This window comes from Leuciscus leuciscus (assembly GCF_965113295.1).
Source record: "Leuciscus leuciscus genome assembly, contig: HAP1_SCAFFOLD_472, whole genome shotgun sequence".
Classification (NCBI taxonomy): domain Eukaryota; kingdom Metazoa; phylum Chordata; class Actinopteri; order Cypriniformes; family Leuciscidae; genus Leuciscus; species Leuciscus leuciscus.
In genome coordinates this window covers 12,501-25,000 of record NW_028118267.1, presented here as the reverse complement: position 1 = coordinate 25,000, position 12,500 = coordinate 12,501, and the positions used below count along the sequence as shown (strand labels likewise).

General features: G+C 40.8%; 1 protein-coding gene across 1 annotated transcript in view; it reads left to right on the top strand.

Annotated features, from left to right (window-relative positions):
- The window catches only part of LOC309491717 (fibrillin-1-like), a 36,027-nt gene that overhangs the window by 11,334 nt on the left and 12,193 nt on the right, over positions 1 to 12,500 (top strand). The window contains exon 7 of the mRNA XM_082190753.1: positions 7,306 to 7,503. Within this exon, the coding sequence (XP_082046879.1) occupies positions 7,306 to 7,503 (198 nt within the window). The remainder of the gene's footprint in view (positions 1 to 7,305; positions 7,504 to 12,500) is intronic.

Below are 12,500 nucleotides of genomic sequence, written 5' to 3'. Positions count from 1 at the left end.
CAATATTTCTGGTTCCAACCAAATGAGAAGGGAGAGGCCGTAAATACTGACGAGGCAATACCGCGAGAGATGTAAACACCTCTAACGTCGCATCTCCGAAACAACCGCCCACTCACTGCCGCCAGGATACATAAGCGCATTAAGTTTCGTATTTGTTAAAATATTATAATGTTATTTTTTCCATCTTTGTTGATTATGAAAAGTGAACAGCACAAATAAGATGGGATGCATCGGGTGTCAGACGATTTGACCACTTCAATAAATTTAGTTTTGTAAAAGGCCTCTTTAAAACGAATTTCGTTTTGTATAAATTGTATCTAAATTTTTATAAAATTTTCATCAACCAAACGCCTGGATTTAATATAATCATGACATGATGAGCATGCCGCTGTCACTTGCATTGAAATCTCATAAAAAAGGCTATGCCTCACAGACATGACAAATAAATAAAGCTTGAAATTTCTTTAAACGAAACAATTAAAAACGAAAGAAATAGGCAACTCACTGATTAGGCTAAGTAATCCATGATGTGCATTTCTCTCGTTCATACGGAGATGCGATCGTCAATTTCATTAAAAGAAACAATTCAAAACGAAAAGAAATATAGTCTGATTAATCAATGGTGTGCATTTCTCTCTAGGCGCGTTCATACGGAGATGGCGATCGTCAATTTCAGTAAACGAAACAATTCAAAACGAAAGAAATAGGCTACTCACTGATTAGGCTAAGTAATCCACGATGTGCATTTCTCTCTAGGCGCGTTCATACGGAGATGCGATCGTCAATTTCAGTAAACGAAACCATTCAAAACGAAAAGAAATAGACTAGCCTACCTCTCTGTAATCCATGATGTGCATGTCTCTCTATAGCGTTCAGATGCCGATCGTCAATTTCTTTAAACGAAACAATTCAAAACGAAAAGAAAAAGGCCACTCTCTGATTGTGTAATGATGTGCATTTCTCTCTATAGGCGCGTTCACTACAGAGATGGCGATCGTCAACTTCCATCTTTGCAGAAAAGTTTTATTAATAAAAATCAATGGACACGCGTCACCGGATTACAGAGGCACTTTTTGCTTGTTGCACGCACACAGATATTATGTTGAATAATGGTGGGCTCCGGCTCATAATAACAGTTAATGACTCAGACACAACGTGCAGGGGTTGGGCTTGATTTTTTTTGTTGTTGTTTTTTTGCCCGATCTGGCATTCAGTTTCTGAACGGTGTAGGCACAAGCCAACAGTTTGGTGACGCCGTCTGAGCCCATTATGTCATTTTTAATTATTCACGGTAATACCGTATACCCCGGTAAAATAGGGAGGCGGTTTGACGGTTTCAAAATTCGAATACCGCCCAAGCCTAATGGATAGATAGATAGATAGATAGATAGATAGAATGATTAATAGATGGATGGATGGATAGATAGATAGATAGATGGATGGATAGATAGATAAATAGAATGATTAATAGATGGATGGATGAATAGATGGATAGATGGATGATGGATGGATGGATAGATGGATGGATGGATGGATGGATGAGAGTCCAATCAAACAATGAGGAAACGCACTTGATCCTGATTGGACGGTTGTAAAGGGTTAATGAAGTCAAGTGTGTGTGTGTGTCTGAATCACACTCAGCTGATGTCACATTTTTGTAAATGATTGTTAAATTGGATTTGTTCAGGAATGAGGAGCACAGAGAGCGCAGTGAACACTCCGACATTCCCAGAGATTTATTCAGCTGATGAACTGCAGGAGATCATGAATTCCATAATGAATCAAGCTCGACTAATGAGGCCTCTGTGCGTGTGTGTGCGTGTGTGTGTGTGTGTGTGCATGAGTGTGAGTTTTATCGCTCCCAGATGTTGAGCAGTACAGGGAGTGTCCTCTTCAGACAAATACACACATGACATCACACTCACACTCACTCACACACACACACACACACACACACACACACACACACACACACGTGTACAGGGTGTTCCCACTGTTCACATGAAGCTTCAGTGAGTTGATCAACGCTTTAAGAACATCAGTGCAGTGAGACTCGTGATTTTGCCTCCTCATAATATCAGTCACTCTTCATTATTTATTTCAATAAATAAAATTAAAAGTGGCCCGTCTTCAAGGTCCCATTAGTGTCACAACAACTATAATGCATTAGACATCACAGTTTAGTTTTAATTAAAATCTAAATGTTTACTTGAATACTTGAATATCTGTATTCAGCTGCTTTTATTTTTATATCTTTATATCTTATATCTTTCTTTTTCTTTTTTTAACTAAATGACTATTTTAAATTTTTACTGTAACTTAAATTGTAGGGCTGGGCGATATGGCCTAAAAAAAAAATCCCAGATTTTTTCACAAAAAATCAGATTTCCGATTTAAATCGATTTTTTCCCCTCCTACTTAAAATCAATCTGCAGATGAGAAAGAAGTTTTTCAAAACAAGTTTTAACTTTTTTTTTATTTTTTATTATCCCTTGTGGGGTTTGATCTGGATTTCCCCCTTGGGGTTAAAGTGCAATCAAAAACAACAAGCCAAAAAGACAAGATGGCAGTGAACAGTGAAAATGTAACATAACATAAAATGGGTGGCTTGGGATTGGGAAAAAAAACTTGCATCACAATAAGTGTATTGTGATTGTCAAAACATTTGGTAACTAAACAGAATTTTATTAAGTTTAGTGACAACTAGGGATGTCAATTTTCAAAAATTCCCATGATCGATCGTTGTTTAAATTAACGATCAATTAATCGATTAATCGTTAGCCTTAATACTGCGATATGCGTCTGCAGTGGCTATGACAGCATGACAGGGTCTGCAAATGCTGCTCAAAACGCTATGTTCCTCACCAAATCAATTAGAATGGTTTTAAATATAAATAAAGGGCTAGTAGGATTGTAAAATGTTTCGATGTGATTGATAATTAAATTAATTATTTAATAATCAAATATAACTACTAATACAACGTGTCACCAACGCCGCCTCATATGCGCTTAGAATGTGTGACTGTTGTGGACGCGCTCTTCCTGGAACAACTGCACGCGCTGAATGAATCTGCTACCGTTAAACTGGAGCACTTTGCTAGCACGTTATTTATCTAAAAGAAACGCGTCCTATATGAGATTAATCAGATATATTCAAAATAAACATAATATTACAAATTATATCTGCACAAAATGACGCAAATTCATGCACAAGTGAACTTGAACTAAGTTACGTGCCATTCATTCAGAACTACTCATGTTGTGGACGCGCTCTTCCTGGAGCAACGCGACACGGCAACTAAACCCAAATAATTCACAATGTTTTATTACAATATTGTTCTCTTTATAATGTTATGTAATATTACAGTCCCAATAGTCATTATTAGTCGTGCACTGCCGTTTGAGCTGCGCGCGCTGAAGCTGACGCTTTACTACAGAGTTAATTCTTAACCAAATGCATCCAATATGAGATCAGTCAGATATAGATAGGCCTACAGAAAATAAACAGTATTACAACTTACATTTGCACAAAACAAAAGGCTGCGAATGCACACGCAAACTTATAGTCATGATGAAGGTGTAAAATGGTCCCAAACATAACTCCGCATGCGCATGAAGACCTGCTTAATCGATGATCGATAAGTTGTATCGATTAAATGTATTATCGACAATTAATCGATCGTCGATTAATCGTTGACATCCCTAGTGACAACACAATGTTACAATGACTGGTATGCTACTGTTTTTATTATTATTGCTTGACACAAATTTAACAATTTCAATTCAATTCAATTCTTGTGATTTGATTCTGATCTTGATTCAATATCGATTCCTTTGGATAAATATTATGGACAGTAGATACGTTAATGTGTTAATTATTCTCCAAAAACAAATATCTCACCTAATGCTGTAAACACACAGAGCCCTGTCAGCTGGTATTATTATTAGAGGTTAAAAATAACATCTCAAATTAAATATAATGCGTTTTTTATAATAACATATATACACATTATACTATAATATTTTAATGACATATAGGTAAAAATATAATACTCCACTCTATAGCATTTTTATAAGTCCAACTAACGTGCTCTGGTCATTAATAGCTTTCCTGAGGTAAATGTAATGTCATGTGACGTGTGTTCTCCAGCTGTTTTATGGACCTCTTTCTGCGGTTATCGATCGATTTTATTACATTTCGGTAAGTTAAACAGTATCTTTCAAATTACCAATTGATCATTCGTGTTTATTTATTATTAACTAGATGTACCGCATCGCGGTACAAAATATGACCGCCGCTCAGGCCTGCACTGGCTTTCCACAAAAATAAATGACGTGGAGTAATTTGGCTGTATTGCGTGTTTATGTATATACCTAAAAAAAGTAATAGTATGTGCATGTCTGTCTGTGTGTGTGTGTGTGTGTGTGTGTGTGTGTGTGTATGTGTGTGTATTTGTGTATGTGTGTGTCTGTGTGTGTGTGTGTGTGTCTGTGCGTGTATGTATGTGTGCGTACATGTGTGCGCGTGTGTGTTTGTGTGTGTGTGTGTCTGTGCATGTGGATTTGTATGTGTGTGTATGGGTGTGTGTCTGTGCGTGTGGATGTCAGTGTGTGTGCATGCTTGCGTTTGTTTGTATTCCTGCATGTGTGTGTGTGACAGTATCATCCTAAACCAGCAACCCTTCGCTCAACAGCACCATCTACAGGCCGATGAGTGTACAGTCACTAAATGTGCACATAAATGAATTTATTTTATACCCCCCCATGGATGAAATTCTACAAAACTTAGCAGAGGATACCCCCAGAGGTTGTCAAGTTAATCATACACATGAAATATGGTGCAGTTCTGAACATCTCCACTGAAGATAGGGGCGATTAAAGCAGAATAATATTGCATTTTCATTTTTTATGGGAGGGGCGCAAATCACAAATGAGTGATTATGGGCTAGGTTGATGTGCCATAAAAATTTCTTCATCCTCGGTGCCACGGTTCAGGTAGTTATTTAGGAAAAACTGCATTTTTTGGGGTTTGGGGGGGCCCGGGGTGGGGGTGGGGGGGTGGGGGGTGGGAGTGGCCCCCGGGGACCAAACGAAATTTTTCCTTAGAAGTCTAGTGGGGCTACATGCCCACCAAATTTCATGTTCCCCGGTGTTTCGGTGTCCCTGGTATGGTTGACGAAAAATTTACGGGGGCCCCAGCGCGGGGGGGGAGTGGCCCCCGGGGACCAAATGAAATTTTTCCGTAAAAGTCTAGTAGACCAACATACCACAAAAATGTCTTCATCCTCGGTGCCACGGTTCAGGTAGTTATTTAGGAAAAACTGAATTTTTTTGGTTTTTGGGGGGCCCAGCGCGGGGGGGAGTGGCCCCCGGGGACCAAACGAAATTTTCCCGTAGAAGTCTAGTGGGGCTACATGCCCACCAAATTTCATGTTCCCCGGTGCTTCGGTGTCCCTGGTATCGTTGACGAAAAATTCAGTAAGGTGACAAAAAAAAAAAAAAAAAAAAATTTGACAATCCCTATATGACCGGCTAGCTACGCTAGCGGCGGTCATAACTAGTAGTAAAAAGTAACAGATGATTGGTTCACGTGCCGCTAGAACTGAGATCTGTCACGTCATATTTACAAGCGCCAAAACGGTGTTTATTGTTTGAATTTCGTGATTAAATTGACAGAATCTGAGAGCTGAGAATTTGTTTCACATCAGTAATAACCTGCTCTGTCTTCTGTCGGTGTCAGAGTCCTCTTTGCTTCGCGACTCTTCTCTGTGTGAGAAAGTGGATGTGTGGCGTGCGTGAGAGCGTGTGATTGCGTGAGTCTCGCGGTGAATGCGTGAGAGTTGGATTCAGTGTGTAAATGTTTCTGGCGGGTGTGCTTGTGCTGCGCGGTCTTGTTCATCTGCCATGTTGTTGTGTTTCTCTATGGCAAACGCTGAGCCCGTTCGGAACTACGGGAGCCCAGAGGGGAGCGTCGGCGGATGTTAAGGAGAAAACCGATTTTCATTTAAACAAGTCGACGTAAACTACACATTCGAGTTAATCGATAAAATCGATTTATCCCCCAGCCTGATTATTCAGAATCATCACATTTTATTTACATTAATGTCAGTAATGCTCTGTTTACTTCCAGTCTCTATGAAGCCCCTCCTTCTGTAAAGCACACTGTGCTCTGATTGGTCGGCTGGATCAGTGTGTTGTCACTGGTTGAGCGCTTCGAGTGTGTTTGGGAAATGTCCCGCCCCTTACCATAACCGCCAGTTTAACACACTACTAACTAACTCAACCAGGCCCCGCCCCTTTATTCTGTGCATTAATTATTTAAATGAGGAATATTGTGACGTGTTCGTTCCCGGAAGAAACTCAAGACTACAATGGAGGCGTTTCAGGAGTTCAGGAACACTGACTCTGATATAGAGAAGAACTGCTTTTTCATGATCAAACTGCAACATTACACACTGAAGAAAGATTAAGATGGAGAAAAGCATCATGGGCAATCTTTAAAGCAGTAAAACTCCAAGTATATGTGTGTGTTTGTGTTTTGAGTGCTGAGACGTATTACTGTCTGTAGACTAAACACACACTCATGAACTGTGTAAAGAAAAAGAAAAGAGGACCAACAGGTAGTTTACTTGGAAGAACGTTGGGCTGTTGTTGGGCAGGAGTGTGTGTGTGTGTGTGTGTGTGTGTGTGTGCACGTGTGTGCGCATCTGTGTGTGTTCGGCTGTTGTCAGGCAAGAGTGTGCGTGTATGTGTGTGTGTGTTGGGCTGTTGTTGGGCAGGACTGTGCGTGTGTGTGTGTGTGTCTGTTGGGCTGTTGTTGGGCAGGAGTGTGTGTTGTTGTCACACTGAAGAAAGAAGCATAACAGGTCCTCTGAGTAGATAAACACACACACACTCAGATGACCCTCAGCTAAACATGATTTTCTGAGCAATATGATGTCATATTGCTCATGCTCCACCCACGACTGCTGACGGACTGTCCCACATTAGCCTATTTCCCATATTAGCATATTTCCGCTAGTTGCTCATTATCATTTAAAGAGACATGCACCTCGTTATCATTTAAAGAGACATGCACCGAAACGGGTGGCTGTGAACAGAGCTGTTCTTGAGGAGGTGAGAGGGTGTTTTACACAAACACTGAGGAATTTTAACCAAAGTATGTTACAAACTTTACATGACGACCCTAAAGAATCATCCAACTTGTGGAAAATGGGCATCCGATGAACCCCTTTAAAGGGTTAGTTCACCCATCATCCCCGTCTCTGTGAGTTTAATGTGTTGAATGTGTTGTGTGTCCTGCAGATTACAGGACTGGACCCTGTTTTGCGTCGGTCAGTAACCAGATGTGCCAGGGTCAGCTGACCGGGATCGTGTGCACCAAGACGCTGTGTTGTGCGACGGTGGGACGGGCCTGGGGTCACCCGTGCGAACAGTGTCCCGCTCAACCACACCCCTGCCGCCGGGGCTTCATACCCAACCACCGCTCTGGGGCCTGTCAGGGTGAGAACACACACACACACACACATCTGGTTCGCTATCTTTGTGGGGACTCTCCATAGACGTAATGGTTTTTACACTGTACAAACTGTATATTCTGTTGCCGTACACTAACCCTACCCTACCCATCACACACACACACACACACACACACACACACACACACACACACACACACTAACCCCAACCCTTAAACCTACCCATCACACACACACACACACACACACACACACACACTAACCCGACCCCTAAACCTACCCATCACACACACACACACTAACCCGACCCCTAAACCTACCCATCACACACACACACACACACACACACACACACTAACCCCAACCCTTAAACCTACCCATCACACACACACACACACACACACACACACACACACTAACCCGACCCCTAAACCTACCCATCACACACACACTAACCCGACCCCTAAACCTAACCATCACACACACACACACACACACACACACACACACACACACACACACACTAACCCGACCCCTAAACCTACCTATCACACACACACACACACACACACACACACACACACACACACTAACCCAACCCCTAAACCTACCCATCACACACACACACACACACACACACACACACACACACACACACAAACTAACCCGACCCCTAAACCTACCCATCACACACACACACACTAACCCGACCCCTAAACCTACCCATCACACACACACACACACACACACACACACACACACACACACACACACACACACACACACACACACTAACCCAACCCCTAAACCTACCCATCACACACACACACACACACACACACACACACACACACACACTAACCCAACCCCTAAACCTACCCATCACACACACACACACACACACACACACAAACTAACCCGACCCCTAAACCTACCCATCACACACACACACACTAACCCAACCCCTAAACCTACCTATCACACACACACACACACACACACACTAACCCAACCCCTAAACCTACCCATCACAAACACACACACACACACACACACTAACCCGACCCCTAAACCTACCTATCACACACACACACACACGCACACTAACCCAACCCCTAAACCTACCTATCACACACACACACACACACTAACCCGACCCTAAACCTACCCATCACACACACACACACACACTAACCCCAACCTTTAAACCTACCCATCACACACACACACTAACCCGACCCCTAAACCTACCCATCACACACACACACTCACACTAACCCGACATTTTTACATTTTCATTCCTGCAGGTCACACAGTGACACGAGTCCCCATGAGTCTGTGCATTTCAGGTTTAAGTCCCCCCCACACACACACACTCACTTACTCACTCACACACACAAACTCACTCACACTCACACACACGCGGATCGGCTCTAATTGAGTCAGATTGGTTTTGGTTCTAATGCAGGAATGCTCGCAGTCATGCAAACAAGGACACACTGTCAGAACACATTGACGCACGCTTCAGCGAGCCAGACGATCCCACAACACACACACTGATCAAGATCAACACTGAAACACTGAAAACTTCCTCCAGGACACACACACACACACACACACTTACTGTACAGGATCAGTCAGATGATGCACCTGCTGATCTGTGAGCTGAAGGCTGATGGGTATGAGCTTCATTTGTGCCAAAAAGAGTCGAGTGCTTTGTACTGTTCATTTGTCCATGTCTACACTCGTTATTGAGACACTAGTAAATGATGATGTGTTCCCAGCTCACAGGGAACGTTCTCTCAAAGTTTAAAACAAACATTCTTCCAGTAACGTTAATAAAACATAATTTAAAAGTCTTTTAAATCCCCTTTATAGTCATTCATTTTATCCCTTAAACTCATCTTTCATCACCAAAATGACATATTTAAAAAAAAAATCCTCGTAAAAAAATATATTCTTCTTGCCTTAAAATATCTTGAATGTAACTCGACACCCTTGCCTCATTTAGTATGCGCGGTTCTATGAATATGCAAATGAGCCCCGCCTCCACTCACTCACTCAGCTGACAATCACACGTTGATCTGATTGGTTACAAGGTAGTTTTTGACGTCAGAAACACCAGTCTTTGGTTCACTGCAGTTTTAAGTTTTATTAATATTATGCGGCGCTACCAAAATCCGGTGCTGTTTCCTCCATCTCTAGAACTTCAGATGTTCTCTCAAATGTTAGTCTGGAGCCTGTAAACACTCTTATTTGTGTATCTGCATATCTGTAAAATACATTACATTACTTCAATGAGCTCATTGTATCTGCATTAAATTAGTACATTGTTTAAATTAATAAATTTTTAGCTAACTGTGTCTTTCTGAAATGCATAACTTAGACAGTTTCCTCTAATAACAGATCACTCTAAATTGTAATGTGGACTCATGCACTTTCTGTAAAGCTGCTTTGAAATGATGTGTATTGTGAAAAGCGCTACACAAATAAACGTGAATTGAATTGCAGAACTTTCACTGAGAGCAAAAACGTATCAAGCATGAAACTGAAAACTATAAAATATAAAACTACATCAGTTACGGTTACGCACGGTTAATCATATCGCAGTCGCGATGTCAAGCCTATGCGATTATATGATGCAAATTGCTGCAATTTTATTAAATAAATAAATGCATGTGTGGACATGACAACCCATTCTCTCTGAGAGCTGTTTGCACACTCTCTACACCGCTAATCAAAAGAAGACTGTGGTGTGTGTGCTCACGTCGTGAGGTTCTCCGGTGTGTGGCGTGGAGAACCGGATGATGCCGAGCACACGGACACTGAACTGGGGCCAGAAGACATCCACCTCTGTTATATGGGCTGCCAACTCACTCATTCAGCGTGAGACTCACGCAATCACACGCTCTCATGCAGAGAAGAGTCGCGGAGCAGAGGACACTGACATCGACAGACTAGACAGAGCAGTTACTTATGATAGGAAACAAATCATCAGCTCTCAGATTCTGTCCATTTTATTACGAAATTCAAACAATAGCGTTTTGCCGCTTGTAAATGTGACGTGGTCATGATCTGAACATCTCTTTCTCTTTACTAGTTAATAGTACGGCTGGGAATCGATTACATTTTTTTACTAATTAATCGCACAATTTGCTGTGATTAATCGCAATTAATCGCATTTCCCCCAAACTTGTAATCATCAATATTTAAACGTAGAATCACTAATTAAATTAAACAACACACAAAAAAGAAAAATGTCCACATAAATTGGACAGAAAATAGCCCTATATTAAAATATTAAACATCAATATATCAACATATTATTCTTCAATCAGTTTTATGCAACATACTCAGATTTAACAGATTTATTTTTTGACTAATTATCAAAAATAAAGTGTAGTCATACAAAGCTATTATTACCAGAGCATGTGATCAGAGCAGGTAATTTACCATTGTTGCCCAGCATGGCTATACCAGCTCAGCAAACAGAAGTCTACTACTGAGACATTTCACGTTATTTGAGCGGACTTTGCTTTTCCAGTGCGTGATCGGTACATGACTGGAGCGTTTGGACCGTTAACGACAGAGCAGAACGTGCAGTGCAAACACGGAGCGGAACATTGAGCAGAGAGTGCAGTGCGGCGACACACACACACACACACACACGGAACGGAGAGCGCGGCGCACACACGGAGCGGAAAAGACCCGCTCGTGAAGTTACTAAACAAGCTGCGCGAGAATGATCGCCGAACACGGAGGGGAGAGACGGCATTTTTTCTGCCTTTTCAATAGCAGCCGCAACAGGAAGTCATTAAAACGAGAAAAAAAAGGTGATGCGTCAATTGCGTTATTTTTTTAAAATGCGTTAAACATCGCGTTAATTCCCCCAGCCCTAGTTAATAGTAAATAAACACAAATGAACAGTAGGTGTGTTGAAAGATACAGTACAACTTACCGAAATGTTTATGCCTCATACATAATATCGATCAATCAGTGTTTTTCAACCGCGGAAAGAGGTCCATAAAACAGCTGGAGAACACACGTCACGTGACGTTACATTGACCTCAGGAGAGCCATTTAATGACCAGAGCATGTTAGTTGAAAAGACAAATTATATATAGAGAGAGGAGTATTTTGCTAAATATGTGCACTATATTAAATATTTATTATATTTTTACTTATATCATTAAAATATTGTAACGTTGTTATTACAGCCTAGTAAAAACCACATTATATTTAATGAGAAAAATGAACATACTGTACCTAATATTTATCCAAATGAATCGATATTGAATCAAGATCGGAATCAAATCACAAGATTTTAACTGAAATCGTGAAATTTGTGTTAAGCAATAATAAAAACAGTTTATTACCAGTCACTGTACCATGTAAACATTGTAACATGTTGTCATTAAAATTAATATCTGTTTAGTTACCGAATGTTTTGACATTCACAATACACTTCCTGCTTAAATGTCCCTGTTTATCTGGACAGAATGTTCAAAATATCTTATTTTCATGAGCATACAAATGTTCTTATTTATTGTTCTATTTATTTTATACTATTGTACTATTGAGACAATAACAATTTTGCAGTAATGCAAAGATGTCAATATTTAATTTTGTAAAAAATAACTATCTAATTTGAAAACACTGTAAATGTAGTTGTTGTTGCTAGTTTGAGTTGAGAAACACACATATCAGCATTATCACTAATCTGTGTGTGTGTTTTCCTTGAGAACTAAGCAAGTTGACTCATGAAACCATTAGTTTATCATATCGCAATCGCAATATTGACCTCAATAATCGCAATATGACATTATGACAGTATGACGTAGACAAATGTGTTGCACAGAGTAGTTGACACTAACGGACCGGCGTGGGTGGGAGCTGTGTTGGGGTAAGATGAGCCGGTTTCAGTATTGTCACAGAACGTCTCTGGTGTGTGTGTGTGTGTGTGTGGTTTGGCTGTGAATGTAATTCCTCCAGCTGGGTAAATTCTTTTTTCGTCTGGCTGTC